At 37.5% G+C, this 21,409-nt stretch overlaps 1 protein-coding gene across 2 annotated transcripts in view; it reads right to left on the bottom strand.

Moving 5' to 3' along the window:
* The window catches only part of Spidr (scaffold protein involved in DNA repair), a 319,993-nt gene that overhangs the window by 211,578 nt on the left and 87,006 nt on the right, over window positions 1–21,409 (bottom strand). For both annotated transcript variants that reach the window (XM_069990683.1, XM_069990685.1), the window contains one exon: window positions 18,224–18,324. In XM_069990683.1, coding sequence (XP_069846784.1) covers window positions 18,224–18,324 — 101 coding nt within the window. The remainder of the gene's footprint in view (window positions 1–18,223; window positions 18,325–21,409) is intronic.

Here is a 21,409-nt window from a genome sequence, read left to right as displayed (position 1 = left end):
ATATATATCTAGTGATATATATGAGTTGAGAGAAACTCATTTTTCAACTTGATAAATCAAAATTTTAGTTTCTAAATAAATCTAAGTTGTCATTATGCTCTTTGAGATCACAGAGAATTTTAGGGAAAAGTTTATGATTAAGCATACCTCCACTATAATACCTAAAGAACAAATTGTAGAAAAATTTACATTCTTAATCTGTAAAACAGTACAATTATTTAAAAAAAAGAACTCATGCTCCTGTATAAATTTTAAGTCATCTGGCAATGATGAACAGACACATTTCCTAACCACAACCACTTACTGAACTGTAAACAATGTGCTTTCACTTCTTGATTCCACATTTTTGCCTTTTCACCCAGTTTAAAATATTCTCCAAAAGCCACAATAATTCTAAGCATGAAACAGAAATCTGAAACTCACTAATAAAAAAAAATCAGACAAGACTAAGCAGGTGATTAGAATCCACAGTGATTAGAGCAATCAAAGTAAGGCTAAACACCTCAACCTCCCAAGACACTATGTCACAATGTTAATAGTATTGCCTATAATTGAGTACATCTCTGCCACTTATTGGATCTGTAGAGTCCTATAGAGGGTGAATGGCTGGTGGAAATCCCACTGTCAAAGAAATCTATGTATGGAAAATGCACACAGAGTTCCAGGATCTTTCCTGAAGCTCAGATCCTTTACCAAAGTTATACTCAAGGTGATGTTTATGTTTCCCTAAAATTCATATGGTGAAACCTAACCCCAAGTGTGAATATGCTTGGAGACAAGGCCTATCAGAAAGTAGTAGGTAAATGAAGTTGGGTTAGGGAGATCCCAATCTGGAAGAATTAGCATTCTTATAAGAGATACCAGGAGAAATAGCTCTTTTCGCAAGTGTGCACAGTGAGAGAGCAGCTGCCCGAATTAGGAAAAGAGCACTCACCAGAGCCTAACCACACTGGCCCTGACTTCTAACTTCCCAGCACTATGAGAAACACGTAAGTGTTGTCTAATCCACAGTTTATGATTATTTTGTTACATCAGCAGAGCCAACTGAGATGGGGTGCTGTGGCACAGGCAGAATCACCAGCTATATACACAGATGTGTCTGATCAGCCAGCACTCCATTGTATCCAGAATATGCCTTTCTTTTTTTTTTCCTTGTGTGCTGGTACCATGGCTTGAACTCAGGTCCTTGAAGTGTAACTATGATTGCTTGCTTATGGCTGCAAATAGACCTACCACTTGAGACATGCCTTCAGTCTAGCATTTTGATGGTTAAGTTGAGATGAAGTCTTGTAGATATTTCTGCCTAGGCTAGCTCTGAACTATGATCCTCTCATCTCAGCCTCTTGAGTAGCCAGGATAACAGGTGTAAGCCACTAGTGCCCAGCTCAGAAACTGAATTCTTTATTGAAAAAAAAATCCTTATTCAAAACATCTAATTTCATACCATTCTAGGTAGTATTTTTGGATCAGAAAAATAAAATGGTGCCACAAAATCATAATGAAAACAAGTATTAGAAGGTCATAGGGTTAAAGAGAAAGTACATAAATAGATATTTAAATAGCTGTATTTTTATAAATGAGAAATAAATAAGTATTGGGAAAACTTTCAGGAACTCAATTTTAAAATAGCAAGATACTAATTATATGTGGTTACTCTAGTCCTCTAGGGTTTAAAGGCCACAAACCTACTCTCCTCCGTGAAACCCTATGAATACCACAAATGCATTCACATGTATACAAATAGCATTTTTACTGCACAGTCAACTCAGTGTGCCTCTGTGTAGTAAAGAATTAAGATTACTTCCTGATTAACTGACATACTCTAGGACATTCCTACTGCTACTTTATCCTTGATACACACCCTCAATCCTCTAACTCCCTTATGACTACCAGTACAGAATTTTTTTATTTTTCTTTTATTTTTGGTTGGTTGTGGGGCCTGAACTCTGGACCTGTGCGCTGTCCCTCAGCTCTTCAGCTCAAGGCTAGCGCTCTACCAGTTGAGCCACAGCGCCACTTCCGGCTTTTTTTTCTTTTTCCTTATGTAGTGCTGGGGAATCGAACCCAGGGCCTCATGCATGCAAGGCAAGCACTTTACCACTGAGCCACCTTCCCAGCCCCAGTACAGAATTTTTTTGCCCTCTCTTTTTTGGTAGTTGAACTCAGGGCCTTTTGCAGACAGGTGCTCTATCACTTGAGCCATGCTTCCAGATCTTTGTGTTGGGTATTCTTTTTTGTCAGTTGTGGGGCTTGAACTCATGATCTGGGCGCTGTCCCTGAGCAATTTTGCTCAAGGCTAGCGCTCTACCTCTTGAACCACAGCTCCACTTGTTTTTTGAGTAGTTAATTGGAGATAAGAATTTCATGGGGATCTTTCTGCCCAGGCTGGCTTCAAACTGTGATCCTTAGATCTGAGCCTCTTGGGCAGCTAGGATTACAAGCGTGAGCCACTGGTGCCCAGCTATGTTGGCTATTTTTAAGACAGGATATTGCTTTATGTAAGAGCAGGTTTGTGCTATGAAACTTCCTTATGTCACTGAGTATAACAGACATGTACCATTAAGGCTAATCATTGTGTTTCCCTCTTAGCTGAGATCACACACATACTACTAAATGCTATGCACTGGTTGAAGTAGGGTCTTACAAACTTTTGTTTTCCCAGGCTGGTCAGAAATCTGGATCTTCTGATCTCTGTCTCTCAAGTTGTTACAATCAAAGGTCTGAGTCACCACACCTGGCTTCTAATAAACAGTTACACTACTTTATTTGGGTAGAAACCAGCAAAATCTACAAGAGTAGTACATATCTGAATAAGAGTTCAGCAAAGGCACAACTACTAGACACAAGAAGATATTATAATGTTGGGGCTACCACCTTCCTATGGAAGGCAGAGAAGAAAAAATGAGAGGCGAAATTAGCTTACTTGAAAGGCAAGCCAGCAAGTGGCAGTGAGCTCTGATGTTAAAAACAATCAAGAGCAGCTAAACCCATGAACTCCTAAGTAAAAGCACTCTTTGAAAATGACATAAAATGGCAAAGTAAAATACAACACAGTAGACATAACCTCAGATTTAATAAAGTTACCCTTTCTTAGTAAAGAAATTAAGGTGAAAATAAAGTACCTCATATAGGCCTTCAGCCCTGGTAGTTTTGAGAACAAAAACAGTACATCCTAACTAGGACTATTTTTACACTTGGGTGTCAAAAAATTTTAATTCAACACTGGTTTCCTGAGTTACTGGCCATGATTCAGGGCTACCAGATAATCATACAATTTCTTTGCATATTTAAAATACTGCAAGATACTGAAAGTATAATTACAAAGAAAACATTAAGACAGAAAATACATTAGGTCTAGTGTCTTAATGGCCAAGCTCATATGGTGAAACTATGGCTAGATCCCTGAAAGAAGAATTCAGTGTTGGATGTAGTTTTATCAGATATCTAAGTCTTTAGCCAGGTGGAAAAAAAAAAAAAAGATAGAAGGGAGGGAACAGGAGCCACAGACTGCTCTTTGAGATCCCTAGCACATTACAAAATAAAAGTTCCCACTGTTTTTCAACTTTACAAGACATTTAACTATCTCTAGCACTAATTTCTTTCATTTGCCACCTGATAAGTTTTTTATATTGTAATGGAAAAGTAAATTGACTACTTCATAGAAAATGCTATGTGATAAGCCAGGAACTTATCTTAGATTACCTTGTTTCTGGAAGACTCAAGCTAATTGGCTAGCAACATCGAGGCCATCTGGCCTGCCAACCTAGTCTCCACTGGAAATCTCAAAAAGATGAGGAGAAATCAGATTTTAGTTTTTACATAGAGGCTCTGGAGGGTATAGAACTCCACTAAGAAAACATAACTCTTTAGAACATAACTCTTTTAGAAAATGAGCTGAAGATGTTTGGCAAACTAAATTGTTGGCAAGGTTACTATACATAAGATATGTATGGACAAATGCTAGTGATATGGAACTATTCTGTGGGGGAAAAATGACAATTTGTCGAGCAAGCCAAAGAAAATGCTGTCTTAGCCAATTTTCTGAATGGTAGAACCAGGGTTTTCAGTACACAGTTTTAATCATTATGAAGGTCTTAATGTATCACTATGAATGAATTATTTATAAAGACACATATGGGACTCAACAAAAAATACATTTGCCTACAATATAATACATTTAAAATGTTTTAACTTTGCAGTCTTATTTTTGGATCATTTATAATAGAGAACAGAAAGAAAGGCTTGAACTTCAGGCCTACAAAAATTATCTTAAAACATCTTATGAGAAAAAATGGACAAAGCACATATTAAATAAATGCACAGGGTATCTGAAAGAATCACTCAGTTCCACAGTATAAACAAAAGTTACCTCATGCATTTTATTTACAGGTATAAAGGAAAAAAATGAATGTAAGAAAAGCAGCTACAGCATTACAAACACATTAGCTGTACTATTCCTATGAAATTAAGATATTAGCTGTTTATCCTTCTGTTAGTTTACACTAAAAATAATCTTTGACAATTACAGCTATAGCTCTGACAATGGACAAACTAATATTATAATTTCCTGACTTGAACCATTCAGCCAAGTTTCCACACAAATTCTTGTGGCTCCATGGCTACAAAGAACCATATTAACTAAGATCAGTGCTTTGAAACTTGGGTAAGCATATAAAAATGGGGGAACAAGTACAGCCTAACACTGTTTTGGCTTTCTGGTTTTACTGGCCTGAGAGAACATGGAGATAATCCAGAATCAGCTCCTTTGACCCCCCCCAGAGGAAAGGGGAAGTAAAAAGAGGAACTGAAGCTAATCTTTCTGGCCAAATCAAGGCAGATATATTCTAAGGTCACAAGCAAAATCCATCTAACTGAGATAAAGGATAGTAGATAATACAGTAATCAAAGGAACTTAAGAAAAAAATAATTAAATGACTTCTTTAGGGACTCTGAATGATAATAAAACAACCCTTTTCAACCCACAGACTTTATATAATTAGAATACTACAGGATACAGTAAGTTTAATTATGATGCATTAAAAGCGAAAGTGATTAGGCAGAGTAGCCAATATACTTTTAGACACACATCAATCTTATATACAGACACCTAAAACTTGAAGAGAATAGTAAAAGATGTATTGACTTCTCATGCTCATGAATCATTTTCATTTCTAACTATAAATATAAACTTTTATATATTTGGCATACTATGTAAAAGATCTCTTATGTTTTGAAATGTATAAACTATTGGCAGATATTGGTCAAATTAAATGATGGATAATCAAATACTTTTCTGGAGTTAAATATACAGTTCTGTAGACAACACAGATCATATGTAAAACCATTTTCTATTCCAATTGTCTTTAAAAAAAAACACTGCATCAAGGAAATTTGTTAAGTCTTTTACCAGGGATGAGGAACTCTTTTCTGTCAGGAACCATCTGGATATTTATAACATCATTTCCCAGGCCTCAATTTATTAAATTATATTTTGACAAAAAAATCCCTCCTAGACTTAATAAAATTTCTGGTCCTTCATTTAGCTGTTTGGCAGGGCCACACCAAACAATTTCACAGGCCTTATACAGGCTGAATATTCCCAAATCTGGTTTGAGACACATACCAATCTACATAGAATCCTTTGTCTTCTTTTCCCTTGTTTCTATATATTAATGCTGTCCCTGGTATTTCTCCTTTCTCAAGTAGTGAGTCTGGGTCACAACCCCATTTCAGGAGCATCTCAGCCTAAGAAGAGTTCCTTTAAAGCAGCCAGTACTAAGTTGCCAAATCTCTGGCTGCATGTTCTTGAAAAGGCCCAGGGAACCCTATTTTATGAGAAGAACTACTGAGAAGAACTAAGGTTGCCTTGAGAACCTGGGAAATGAGATTAAGAGTTAAGAGTTGAACCCAGAAGCCTCTCAGTAAATGACTGGATCAAGAAAATGTGTGTGTGTGTGTGTGTGTGTGTGTGTGTGTGTGAAATGTGTGTGTGTGTGTGTGTATGTGTGTAATTCTATGCTTCCATCAGAAAGAATGACACTCACCCCATTTGTAAGGAAATGGAACATTTGCAATAATTAGTATACGTCCAGAATAATCTTAGCAGATGAACAGAATATCTCAATAGTTATGTATATGACCATATAAGATGACACTAAGCAAAATGAACTCCAAGAACATGGACACAGAGGTTTTTCTTTGTGTAAGGTATATTAAATAGGTAGGTTTCATTAGGTAAGTGATAAAGAGAACACCATGCAGTATTCAGGCAGGAAAAGAAGTTTATTTACCGAACTGCTGTCCAGCCATGCATGGCGGAGAGGCATGGTTGAAAGGGGCGACCCACACCTGGGCCAGGACTTATTTAGGCCAGGGACAGGAAGAGGTGTGGCCAGGTAGGGGAAAGGTGTGGCCACACTGGATCTAGATGTGATCTCAGGGCCTGGGACCAGGGGTGGCCCAGGATGTGATCTAGCAGTAGGGGAGGTAACTGCTTCGAGGGTTGCCAGTTACCTAGGTAACACAGAAACTGGATAGAAACTTAGGTTTCTACGCAGGGCCTACAAGGCCCAGAGCAGAACTTACATTTTGTTGTTGTTGTTGTTTTTAATGTACCATGTAATCTTTTTATATATATATAAATATATATATATATATATATATATATATATAAGATACTGTACAGAGGGCTCAGTTACATGAACAAGGTAATGAGTTCATTTCCTATCAATCCCCCCTTTTGTTTTTTCCCTACCATCCCTCTCCTCCCCCCTCCCCCAAAGTTGTCAAGTTCATTTTCAACATAGTGTCTTGTACATCTTGTTGTTACAATGGGTCATCCTGTATCCTTATTTCAGCATTTTATTATTTCCCTTCCCCTCCCCAAATTAGAAAAATGTATATACAATACGCAGGACACTGGAATCAAATTCAGTGACAACAGAATTTATACCATGGGGGAAGAACACAGAAAAGAAACAAAAAAAAAATCGCAAAGTACATTATAAGTACATTAAAAAGACCAGCAAGAAAGATAAAATCTCTTTTGTGTATATCCCCTGTTGTTACTGTATTTGATTTTAGTACCCTGGTATTGTATATGTATTTATTTGAATTAGAGAAGGGAAGGGGAAAAACAGAATGGTGAGACAAAGAAACCAATGCAACAGCAATATGCACAAGACAATATGTTGGAAGTGATCTGTTCAACTTGGGGGTAGGTAGGGATGGTGGGGAGGAGGGAAAGTAGGAGGAAAATGAAGGAAGGGGTAACAAGTTTGACAAGAAATGTACTTATTACCTTATTTATGTAACTGAAACTCCTCTGTACATCACCTTGACAATTAAACATTTTTTGAAAAAATAAAAGAATTAAGAGTTTAAGAGTCATTGGTAAGAGTCATCATCTTCACCTCACCCTGCACTTTCATCAGAAGCACAGAAATACTCATAAACTGGGCATTGTAAGGCATGTCTGTAATCCCAACTAAGCAGACAATATAAGACAATTGCAGTCTGTGGCTGGCCAGAATGAAAAGCTAAAAACTCCTAGATCTGATATTACAGAAAAGTAGCAGATTACACAGTCAATATTTAAAATATCAGTAGCTTTCTATAGTAGTAGCAGGCTAAGAAATCAAAAAAATTATCTCATCCATAATACCAAGTATCTATAAATGAACCTAACAAAGGAGGTAAATGACCACTTCTATGAAAACTATAAAAGAAAAAACAAGTTGAAACACTAGAGGATGGAAAGACCTCCCATGTGCATAGATTGGCAGAATTAATATTTTGAAAATGTCTACACTACTGAAAGTAGTCTTCGGATTCAATATAATCTATATAAAAATTTCAATGTTGTTTTCCACATAAACAGAAAAATCATTAGTAAAATTCACATAGCAGCATTAAAAAAAAAAAAAAAAAAACAACCCAGGAAGTGACGCTGTGGCTCAAGTGGTAGAGTGCTCGCTTTGAGCTGAAGAGCTCAGAGACAGCACCCAGGCCCAGAGTTCAAGACTCATGAGCACCAAAACTAAATAAATAAATAAATAAATAAACCCCAAAACCAAAAGTAATACTGAGCAGAAAGATTGATGGTGGATATTATTAATATTTGACTTCCAATTATACTACAATTACATTACAAAGCCACAGTAACAAAATCAGTACAGGGTTGGCACCCATAGATCAATGGAACAGAAGATTCAGAAATAAGCTCAAAACATATATAAAAAACATGAGTCACAAAGACAAATACTCCATGTTCTCTCATATTTAATGCATACAGACAAAAGATTGACATGAGTGTGAAAGAGGGGACAATTTAGAGGTGGCAACAAGTAGGGAAGAGTAGATGGGTGAATATTATCAAAGTACTTCATATACATATGAAAATAGAATAATTAAGCTTATGAAATGGTTTAAAAAGGAATAATAAAGGGGGTTAATTTGTTCAAAGCATATTGTACACATGTATGGAAATATCACAAAATATCACAAAATAAACCTCTTTGTACAATTTGTTACTCTCAGAAAAAGAGAAATCAAATGAATAATGACTAAAGCAAAATGTGTTGTAGGCATGGCTCAAGTTCCATAGTTATTTAAGGATTCACAATTATCTTCCTTCTTTAAATGTGAAAACACTTGATCTTGATGTATTTCTTCTTTTATAAAAGAGTATTCAAAAAGAAAAGGGCTAGTAAGCATAAGGCCCTAAGTTCAAGTTCAATGTTCAGTACTGTATGAGAGAGAGAGAGAGAGAGAGAGAGAGAGAGAGAGAGAGAGAGAGAGAGAGAGAGAGAGAGAGAGAGAGAGAGAGAGAGAGAGAGAGAGAGAGAGGAGGGAGAGAGAGACAGAGAGACAGAGAGAGAGAGAGAGAGAGAGAGAGAGAGAGAGAGAGAAACCCTATCCAAATCCTCTTTCCAGTAGTTAAGTTTGTTCATTGATGTTATATTTACAAATACTTTCAAACAAGCTAGGATAATAGTTTCCTCTTAAAACTGTACAAATATTTTTAAAGAAGAAATTCACATATCCAACACCCCTTCATGGCAAAAGCTCTGGCTCAATATATGTAAGTCAGTTAATGTAATTCAGTATATCAACAGAAGGAAAGACAAGAACCATCTGTTTATCTCAATAGATACAGGAAAAAATATCTAATAATACCCAACACACCTTTATGATAAAGTTCTGGAGAAATTAGGAATCCATGGAACATTCCTCAATATAATCTCTATAAGGCTCTATACAGCTAGCACTATACTTAATGGTGAAAAGTTAAAGCCATTTCCTCTAAAATCAGGAATGAGACAAGGATGTTCTCTCTACTCCTCTTCAATGTAGTACTAGAATTCCTAGCAAGAGCAATAAGGCAAGAGACAAACATAAAGGGGATTCAAACAGGGAAAGTAGTACAACTATCTGTCTTTGCAGATGACACGATCCTGTATTTAAAGAACTCCATAGATTCCTCTTCCAAGTTAGCTGGGTGAATTTGAAACTTTGGCAAAGTAGCAGGGTATAAAATTGACCCACAAAAATTAGTAGCTTTTCTGTAGGCCAACAATGAGAAGAGTAAGACTGAAATCAGGAAAGCAACTCCATTTGTAATAGCCTCAAAAAGCCCAACAACCCCCCCCCAAAAACCCTAAGAATTAACTTAAAACAAAGATATGAAGGACCTCTACGATGAAAATGGAACTTAAAGCAGATTTAAAGAAATGGAAAAAAAAAACCTTCCATGCTCCTGGATTGGAAGGATTAACACTGTGAAAATGGCAATACTGCCCAAAGCTATCTACAAATTCAATGCAGTATCCATCAAAATCCCAACAATATTCTTCAATGATGTAGAAGAACTCATCAAGAAACTCATATGAAAGAAGACCCCAAATAGCAAAAACAATCCTTAGCAGGAAGAACAATGCTGGAAGAATATTAATATCAAACTTCAAACTCTATTACAAAGCCATAGTAATAAAAACATCTTGGTACTAGCACAAGAACAGACCTGAGGACCAATGGAATAGAACAGAAAACCCAGAAATGAATCTACAGACCTACAGCCACCAAATATTTGATAAGGGAGGCAAAAACACAGAATTGAAGAGAGACAGCCTCTTCAACAAATGGTGCTGGCAGAACTGGCTATAAACATATGGAAAACTGAAGCTAGATCCTTATATATCACTCTACACCTGAATCATTTCCAAATGGATCAAAGACCCTGAATATATTACCGGGAGGGATACACTAGGGGAAACATTAGGGCACCTTGACATGGGGGGAACTTTTTTTTTTTAATTTTATTTTATTTGTGAACATACTGTACAGAGGGGTTACAATTACATGGGCAGGATAATGCGTACATTTCTTACCAAGCATTGCAGCCTCCTCCTTTGTTTATCCTTCACGTCCTTTCCCAGCCTCTCCCCTCCCCCACCCAGTCCCAATCCGTCCCCCCCCCCCACACACAGACATTGTAAAGCTCATTATGGACATGACAACATGTACTTCTCATTGTTGCAACAGGTCCACCTGTATCCTTAAATGACTTGTTTTTCATGGGGGGAACTTTTTAAGATTCAGAATCATAACCAATCAAAGAAAGGATGGATAAATAGAATTGCATTAAACTAAAGAGTTTCTGCATAGCAAGGGACATTTCAAGATAAATAGAAAGCCCACAGAATGGGAGCAGAGCTTTACTAGCTATGTGTCAGATGAAGGCCTCATATCTAAACTATACTCAGAGCTCAAAAAATTAAACTCCCTGAAAACAAATCCTCAAAGAAACAACAAGCTAATTAATAAATAGTCTAAAGACTTAAAGGACTTCTCAGAAGAAATAAGAATGGACAATAGACACGTGAAAAGATGTTAAGAGATGCAAATCAAAGCAACATTGAGATTCCACCTCACCCCAGTTATAATGGCCATTATCAAGGAACCTAACAATAACAAATGCTCACATGGATGTAGCCAAAAGGGAATGTTACTACACTGTTGGTGGGAATGTAAACTTGTTTAAGCACTCTGGAAAATAGTATGGAGGTTCCTCAAAAGACTAAACAGAGAACTTCCCTATGACCTAGCAATCCCACTTCTGGACATTTATTCCAATTAACACAAACCAGGCCACACTAAAGCCATCAGCACAACCATGTTCATTGCAGCAATGTTTACCTTAGCTAAGATATGTAATCAATCCAGATTCCCCTCAGTGGATGGATTAAAAAAATGTTATTCATACACACACACACACACACACACACACACACACACACACACACACACACACACACACACACACACAATGGAATTCCATGCTTCCACCAGAAAGAATGATATTGCCCCATTTGTAAGGAAATGGAAAGTCCTGAAAAAATCTTATTAAGTGAAGTTAGCCATACCCCAAATTTATATGTTGCATGGTTTCCCTCATTTGTAATAATTAGAATGTGCCTATAAATCTACAAGTATACCCAATAGATGGTAAAAGACAAACAATTTATACTTGGACATGATTAACTAAACAGGACTCTAAACATTCATACAGGGAGACCAAAGGAGGCTATTCTTAGGAGAGGATCACAAGGGTTCAATAAGTATGTGCATATGATCTTATAAAATGATGTTTATCAGGGCTGGGAAGGTGGCTCAGTGGTAGAGCACTTGCCTTGAAGCATGCCTGAGGCCCTGGGTTTGATTCCTCAGCACCACATAAGTAAAAAGAAAAAAGCCAGAAGTGGCTCAAGTGGTAGAGCGCTAGCCTTGAGCTGAAGAGCTGAGGACACCGCTCGCTCAGGCCCAGAGTTCAGGCCCCACGACTGGACACCCCCCCCCCCCCCCGCCAAAAAAAATGATGCTTATCAAAATGGACTTTAAGAAATGTAAATAAGTCTTTTTTATTTTGTATTGTTTATGGTTCTTGTTGTTTGTTTTTCCTTATGTCTTTTTCTCTTTGTTGTTGTTTTTTTACTTCTGCACCCTTTGTCTTGTATGTAAGTTTATCTGATTTGGGAGATGAAGTGGAAGCACAGAAAAATGGTGGGACAAAGGCTCTACAAATTCAGCACTGATACTAGACACTATGTTGGAAATGAACTATCCAACTTGGGTGGGAGAGGGGGCTTAGGAAGGAAAAAACTGGGAGAAAATGAGAGAGGGATGACACTGTTCAAAAAGAATGTACTCATTACCTGACTTATGTAACTGCAACCCCTCTGTATATCCCTTTTACAATAAAAATAAATAAATGAGGAAGTCATTAATTATTCTTTTTCTATGAAATGATATTTTATTCCTTCTTAATGGGACCTAATACATCTAGGTAGGCCCAAGTGAGCTATCACCAACCAGATGGGAAGAAGCATCCAAAGATTGGTTAACAGTATAAGCCCAAAGCAAGGTGATGGAAAAGGAACTTGACACAAATTAGATATTTTCTAGACTATACTTCAGAATTTTGTAGTGACATAAAAGTAAAAACAACAAAACTAATCCTAATAGCAAAGGTATTTCTGCTAATATTATTACCTCAGCTCATTCTTTGTTTTTTGCGACAGTGATCTAAATTCAGTATGATATATTTTTTCTTTTTGGGGGTGCCAGTTCTATGGTTTGAACTTAGGGCCTCGGTGCTGTCTCTGAACTTTTTTGCTTAAGGCTAGCACTCTACAACTTCAGCCACAGCTCCACTTGAAGTTTTTTGGTGGTTAACTGGAGATAAGAGTCACAAGTTTTCCTTCTGGGGCTAGCTTAAAACCATGATTCTTAGATCTCAGCCTCCTGAGTAGCTAGGATTACAGGCATGAGCCACAGGCACCTGACATATTTATTATTTTTGAAGCCCAAACTGTTCCATCTATCTCAGGTCCCTCAGAGGGCATTCTAGGGGACATTCACATGCACTTGACCTCTACTCTCAATGTACTCCATCAGCAAACTAAGGAAGAAAATATACAGAGAATTTTGCTTTGAATGATAGTAAAGAATACTGAATCTTATTGATTGTTCTTTTCATTTTATTCTCCACAAACACTCTTCTTAAGCTTAGAAAATCTTTCAGGAACAAAAATCTTTTTCTTCTAGTTTTTTGGTAGTACTAGAGTTTAGAACTTGGGGCTTACTACTTGCTAGACAAGTACCCTACTTCTTGAGTCAGCTCTATAAACAATAATCAAATGAAAAATTCAATTTTTCAAGTGGAAAATAATTTATATCACTTTTTATTTCTTTCTTCTACCCTCTTCCTAAATAATAGAGGCAGTCTGGATTTTTCTTTTTTCATTTAAGAACATCTATAACTATTCAAGGTTTAAAAATGTAGATATTAGGCTCGACATACCTATAATCCCTGCTCCTCAGGAGTCAAAGATTGGAAGGATCACTCCAGGGATAAAGTTAGTGAGACTCCATATCAATCAATAAGCTAATAATGGTGCTTCACAGGTGTACATCCAGCTAGGAGAATGATGGTCTGAGGCTGATTCCCCAGGGAAAAATGCAACATTCCACTTTAAAAATGGATAAAGCAAAAAAGATTTTGAAGTATATAGTTCAAGTGGTAGAGAATCTACCTAATAAGCTTGAGGTCCTTAGTTCAAAACCCAGCACCAAAAACATTAATAATTTTTTGGCACTACTCTGTAAATATGTCATAATACATCAAACAGAAACCAAACAGGAATTAGGACATAGCAATCCTGTAATTGCATCTATAGAATCATACAATGGCTCTCTGTGCTTGCCAGGATTCAGGGGCCCACCAAGTCTGGCTATAGGTGAATCTAGGCTCTTGCATACAGGAACAAGCCTATACACATTCTCTGTCTCATCTCTAAAATAAGCACACCAACTAGAAGAGTGTTATGAGGACTGAATGAGTTAATAAAAACCATTAAAAAAAAAAAGCTAGGAGAAGGATGACCAATAGACACATGAAGAAATGCTCAACCTCCCTAGCCATAAAAGAAATGCAAATCAAAACAACATTGAGATACCATCTCACCCCAGTTAGAATGGCAAAAATCAAGAACTCTAATAACAACAGATGCTGGAGGGGATATGGACACAAGGGAACCTTACTTCATTGTTGGTGGGAGTGTAAACTTGTTCAACCACTTTGGAAAGTAGTATGGAGGTTCCTCAAAAGACTTCACATAGAGCTCCCCTATGACCCAGCAATCCCACTTTTGGGCATTTACCCAAATGTTTACAAACAAGACCACACTAAAGCTACCAGCACAACTATGTTTATTGCAGCCTTATTTACCATAGCTAAGATATGGAACCAACCCAGATGCCCCTCAGTAGATGAATGGATCAAGAAAATGTGGTATATATACACAATGGAATTCTATGCCTCCATCAGAAAGAATGACATTGCCCCATTTGTTAGGAAATGGAAAGACTTGGAAAAAATTATATTAAGTGAAGTAAGCCAGGCCCAAAGAAACATAGGTCCCATGGTTTCCCTTATTTGCAATATCTAGTATATGTATGAGTCAAGCAGAAAAGGTCAGATAAGGTGATTTTAGGAAAATGAACCCTAAGATATGTATTTAAATGTTTTTTTTTCTTTCATGCATTTGTTTCTAACGCATTAATAAGATTATTTCTTTGTTGCTTTGTATGTCCCTCCCCCACAGTATAACCCCTGCTTTCATTGTATTTGATGTCGGTATAATTTGTGGAGGGGAAGGGGAAAAAACAAGTCGTTTAAATAAGGATACAGGTGGACCCGTTGCAACAATGAGAAGTACAAGTTGTCATGTTGAAAACGAACTTTACAACTTTGGGGGGGGGGTAGGATTGGATGGGGAGGCGAGGGGAGGCTGGGAAGGGATGGGAAGGGTAAACAAAGGAGGAGGCTACAATGCTTAATAAGAAATGTACTCATTATCTTGCCCATGTAATTGTAACCCTCTGTACAGTATTTTCACAAAAAAAAAAAAAAAAAGCAAGGCATTGATGGCTCATATCTGTAATACTAGCTACTAAGGAGGCTGAGATTTGAGGATCACAGTTCAAAACCATCCCAGGTAGGAAAGTCCAAAAGACTCTTATCTCCAATCAACCACCAAAAAACTAGAAGTGTTGTTATGGATCAAAGTGGTAGAATGCTAGCCTTGAGCAAAAGATTTCAGGGACAGCACCCAGCCTCAGAGTTCAAGTCCCATGACCAGTCCCCCCCCAAAAAAATTCATAAACACTGGCCATCATTATTTAGGTAAATGGCATACAACTTTGGAAAATCATTTCCCCTCAGAAAATAAGAAAAGTAAAATAGTTCCTAAAGAGAAAATGTTTTGCCTTGACTATCTATAATGAAATATATAGCCAAGGTCTCCAGGTCCTGTGAGGTCTAGCCTCTGTACCTCTTCCCATTCCCTGGGAGTCAGCTAACATATCTATAAACCTTCCTAATCAATACATGAGCTGCTCTTAAAAACAGCCAGTATAATGGGCTGGGAAGGTGGCTCAGTGGTAGAGCACTTGCCTTGCATGCATGGGGCCCTGGGTTCAATTCCTCAGCACCACATAAGCAAAAAAAAAAAAAAAAAAGCCGGAAGTGGCGCTGTGGCTCAAGTGGTAGAGCACTACCCTTGAGCTGAAGAGCTGAGGGACAGCGCCCAGGCCCAGAGTTCAGGCCCCACGACCGGATCCAAAAGAAAAAACAAAACAAAACAAAAAAACAGCCAGTATTGTTCTGTCTGCTCAACATAACACCAAGTAGCTAAGGAAACAGGCCCACATTTAAAGTTTATTTTGGAGCTATGTATGATGACCTTGCCTGAAGTCCTCGTACTCAGGAAACTAGGTAGTAGAGTATTTCCAAGCTGAGGACAATTCAGGCTACATAGTAAGACTTAGTCTCAAAAAAAAAGGGGGGGTGCTGAGGATGCATTTATTGATAGACTACTTACATGGACAAGGCCCTAATACCACAACAAAGAAATACAATTTTTAAGTTTTCATTTGAGGAACCTTGAGACGTATAGCTCAAATCTTCCAAAATGATGAACCTCCAACAAAGGAGGGATAATCAGAAAATGTTCTCTAGGACTTTTAGGAAGCATGGAATTCATTTGGCCACTTACACATGAACTACAGGAAAATATTATTGTAATACATAAAGGAAATAGGTACTTTTCATAAAGGAATGGTTGCTCGATATTGTTAGAGGAAATCTGAAGAGAATGTTACTTCTACAGTGTTACCTAAACAAGGGTAAGGTTCTTGTCAAGAAAATTAATATGTATACTAAGCTCTAATAGCCAAGATAACTTCCTGAAACTTGTGAAGAAAAATGATCAGCAGCAGAAGAAAGCCACCCCCACCAAAACAACAACAATAAAATTCCAATAAACACAGAAGTAAGGGTTCAATTAAGTTTCAGCCTGCTCTGTCCAGAGAAGCACATTTTGTGAGAACCAGTGGCTGGGACTTATTCTCTATAAATTCATAACAAAATTGATATAAAAATATTAAGACCTCTAAAATGCTTTACTAATTTAGTAGAAATGTGGTATACTCTCTCATAAATATCTACAGCAAATCTGGAGGCATACAAAAAAAGAGTGTATCAGACTATATTACAAATACAGTCTGAATAATTTCAGAGGCATGTATGTATGTTGGTAAAGCAGGCAGATGGAAGGGGGACTGTCATGTGTGTGTGGTAGGTATGTGTTGGGAGATGATGTAGGATATATGTCCTACTCTGGACTACATTTACAAAACTCTGAAAGACACTGGCTTAATAAAGAACCCTCCAAGTCAGATGTTGCACAATAAATCTTGAATGAACTATGAGACACTCTGTAGAGAGCTCACAGATCCGATGAAAACAGTCATCTTTTGGAACACCTTATATGATGATAGGAAAAACAATTCAGTTTTCAGAGAACTTCAAATCTGTAGTTTGGCTGGTGTGTGTGTGTGTGTGTGTGTGTGTGTGTGTGTGTGTGTGTGTGTGTGTGTGTGTGTGTGTGTGTGTGTGTGTGTGTGTGTGTGTGTGTGTGTGTGTGTGTGTGTGTGTGTGTGTGTGTGTGTATTTGTGCACACATGCACATGACTGCATATAGTCTGGTGTGTGTGTGTGTGTGTGTGTGTGTGTGTGTGTGTGTATTTGTGCACACATGCACATGACTGCATATAGCCCTAAGTCCTCTACACATGTAAGGGTGTGTAATCTATAAACAGAGATAATTTCACTGATTCTTTACAATTTGAATGCTGTTTCTTTTTGTTGTTGTTGTTGGTCATGAGGCTTGATTATTTCTTTTCTTGACAAAGTACAAAGTACTTCGATTATAGAGGCAGAAAATGAAATGGTAGCTGCCAGAGTGGGTATAGGGTGTAGGGAAAAGAGACTAAGAGGTACCCAAATTTGATAATACAAATAGGTCCTATGATCTAATGTGAGTTTAATGCCTATAGTTAAACGTATCGAACTGTATACTAATTTTCTCTAAGAATGATGATCATACTGGGCCAGTGGCTCACGCCTGTAATCCTAGCTTCTCAGGTGGCTGAGACTCTTTTTTTTTTGTTTGTTTGTTTGTTTGGGTTTTTATTTGGTGGGTCATGGTTCCTGAACTCTGGGCCTGGGCGTTATCCCTGAGCTCTTCAGCTCAAGACTAGTGCTCTACTACTTGAGCCACAGTGCCACTTATAGCTTTTTCTGCTTATGTGGTGCTAAGGAATTGAACCCAGGGCCTTATGCCTACAAGGCAAGCACTCTACCACTGAGCCACCTTCCCAGCCCCTCTGTATAAACTGTATAAACTGAGAGTATCTCCAATAAACCACTAGAAAACTGGAAGTGCCACTGTGGCTCAAGCAGTAGAGCAGTTACCTTGAGCTGAAGAGTGCAGGGACAGCACCCAAGCTCAGAGTTGGAGCCCCACACCGACAAAAAAAAAAAAAAAAAGAGAATGATGATCATATGCTAAGTATTCTTATTATGAAAATTACAACCACAATAAGTGGTAAGAAATCATAATGAAATTTTTGGAGGTGAAGGAAGGTTTATGGCACAGGTTATGACAAAGGTTTGATGGTTATATACTAACATTCAAACTTCAAGTTGAAAACATGAATTATATACTGCTTCTTAGTATGTAAAAAAAGATAGAGAAAATTCATCTAATGTAAAAATCATTTTTACCTGGAAAGTTACCTCAGAAGTCTGTGCAAACCTTACCTGAAAGTGTCTTTTGATAAGAACCATATTGAATTCTCCACAAAGAAATGGCAGATCTTTCTCTATTCTGCAATCCATTGAGTCTTTCTGCCAGGCCCCCTCTGTTTGATAATCACAGTGTATTTAGTTAAAAGAGATGCTTTAAAATGATCAGAACACTTACACTTTATATCCACCCCAAACAAGAAAATTCAAAAGCACACAAAATTTAGACATTATTAAATATTACATTCTCTTTTCTAGGAGCCAAATCTCTTCAGTTGATGGCCTTCTTACTATTTCCTACTTCTTATAAATATGACTGGCTTTATTTCTTAAGTATATCGTATTCTTAGAAGTATAAGTTAAACCCAAATGTAACTCCCTTTCTATTCTTAGTTCATTTATTCATTCCATAAATATGCACCTCTTACTTGCTATCTGCTACAACCTTAGCACTTAGCACTTTGCTAAGTACAAATATTACAAGGTTGCTGAATGTCATGATGGGAGTTAGGGAGGGAGGGTCTCTTCTTGGTCTCAGCAGTTGAAGGAAAAAAATAAAATATAAAGTATGTTTAGAGTTCTAGTCAAGAATAATCTTCATAAGCTGTTGGTAGATACAGCACTCAACTAAGAACATTTAGGTATGACTTCTTATATAAACTGTAAGTATAAATTACACTCAAGAAAAGTTCCATTGATATTAGGAAGGCAATTCCAATACTTGCAATAAATATATATAAATATATACGCTCACTGATGTGTTTTTAAATACATAAGTCAGTGGCTATAATCCTAGCTCCACAGGAAGCTGAGATCTGAGGATTGCAGTTTAAATCCAGTTTGGGCAGGAAAGTCAAAAGTCTGTAAGACTCTTATCATCAATTAAATAACAGAAAAAGTAAGAAGTAGCTCTGTGGCTCAAGTGGTAAAAGTACTAGCCTTGTGTAAAAGGCACTCAGAGACAGTGGTCAGGCCCAAAGTTCAAGCCTTGAGACTCGAAAAAAACTCACAAACCAAAAACCAAAAAAAAAAAAAAAAAACATTAAAATAAACAAAATTAGAAATATAGCAGTCTCTCTCTCTTACACACACACACACACACACACACACACACACACACACAAACAAACATGCACGCACGCATGCACGTGCACACCCCCCCCCCCCCGAAACAAGGGAGTGTGTGGGTATGGGTGTCAGCAGCTCCAAACATATCTATGATCCCAAGAAAAATGATTAGCTCTGAAAGCTACACATTTTATCTGTGTGTTTTCAGATTATGAGCCAGTTCATTATTAATTACATCATCTCAAATAATATCTTTTCTAGGTAGAAAGAACAGGTATCACTACTTACCTCACAGATAATAAAATAAGAGCAAAAAGAGAGATTAAAGAATTTCTCTAGATTATGAAGGAGCCAACCCTACCAAGAAATGCTGTTACTTGTTTGTTTGAGCCAATACCAAGGCTTAAACTTTGGGGGCTTGTTGCGTAGCTGGCATTTGGCCACTTGCGCTATGCCTCTACTCTCAGCCCTGTTTGGCCAGGCGATTGGAGATGATATCTTGTGGGCTTTTAGGCTGGGCTAACAACACTCCTCCTGAGTAGCTACAATTATGAGTTGACACCTGGTTTGTTATTGTTTTTATTATAGCCTTTACTTTTACTTATGTTCTTTCCACTATGAAAATCTCATCTAATACAAATTTGTATATATTATCACTACTGCCTACTGTTTTCCTATAGATACTGCTTACTTAATGTATGGGTAGTATATATAACACAAAATTTTAAAAGTACTCTCATTCTCATAAATATGGTAAAGAACACCAACTTTACATACATATTCAATTAATGTATAATCTTTTCTTCAAATCATTCTAGTGCACAAAGTAACTCATTTATATTCCTCCTTTACATTATATTATAAAGGCTACTATTATCCCATTTACTAAGAGGTTAAAACATCTGTCTAGGGTAAGCTGTCTTAATTTCTGGCAGATCTGCATGTACAACCAGGCAATCTATCTCCATGCTCTCATTTTCTCAAAGTATACTACTTAGTATTATAACAAATACACAAAAAGGCAAACACTACATTCTTTGCCTTATGTCAGATAATTCTTTGCTAATTTTGGTTCTCAATGCTATTGAATCTAAATATTTTACAGAGGTTACAGCTAAGTCTAGAACCACATAAGAAAACTGTAGGAAATATAGGATAAAAAGCAAAAATACGTAAATATGCACACAGAAGTTATGTACCAAGGGAGGATCTGAGTCCTCAAATAAAACCTACATCTCTGGCTAAGTGCCAGTGGCTCATACTCTATCTCTAGCTACTTGAAATGCAGGAGGATCATGGGTAGAGGCCAGCTGGAAGAAAAAAGTTCTCAAGCTCCATCTCTACCAACAATCAAGTACAAGTGGCTTGTACTTGTATTTTAGCTACATGAAAGGCTGAAATGGTCGGTCAAGATTTCAGGCCAGACTAGACAAAAAAGGCCACAAGACTCAATCTCAAAAACTAGTACATGATTGTCATTCCAGCTATGGCAGAAAGTATAAATAGGAGGACTGTGGTCCAGGTAAGTCCCAGCAAAAAGTGACATCTCATTTCACAAACAGAGCAAAAAGTACTGCAGGCATGTCTCAAGTGGTAGAGTACCTGGGGTAGAGTGCCTGCTTAGCAAGTGTGAAACTTCCAAACCCCAACACACACACACACACACACACACACACACACACACACACACACACACACATACACACACACACACACACACACACACACACACACACACACACACGTCTACTAGCCTTTCTTCCCAGACTTCCTCCCAAGATACCAAAAGCCATGATTCCTCTTTCTGTGTCTCCATTTGCTCTCAAATACTCTGTCCTATTCTCCCCAACCTGTCCAGAAGCTGGCTCTCTTCCATGACATAAGTTGCTAGCCTATCCACCCTCTCAAACCCATATTCAAAACAAGACTAGAGCCTTGGTCCCATCCATGCACGATGGATTCCTTTTTCTACCACCTCTCAACAGGCATACTTTGCCCTCTTTTCATGTGGGGCTAATATCAATATATCCAATGTATTCCTCAGGAACATATTTGCTTTCTACTGAGATTTCTTTTCCTAATAATTCTCTACTACTCTCTGTCTCACTTTCCATCTTGTGACATTCTGGTGAC

This window comes from Dipodomys merriami, unplaced genomic scaffold (assembly GCF_024711535.1).
Source record: "Dipodomys merriami isolate MVZ:Mamm:240054 unplaced genomic scaffold, mDipMer1.0.p SCAF_4, whole genome shotgun sequence".
Taxonomy (NCBI): Eukaryota; Metazoa; Chordata; class Mammalia; order Rodentia; family Heteromyidae; genus Dipodomys; species Dipodomys merriami.
The sequence above is the reverse complement of the archived record's forward strand: the minus strand, read 5'-3'. Positions and strand labels throughout refer to the sequence as shown.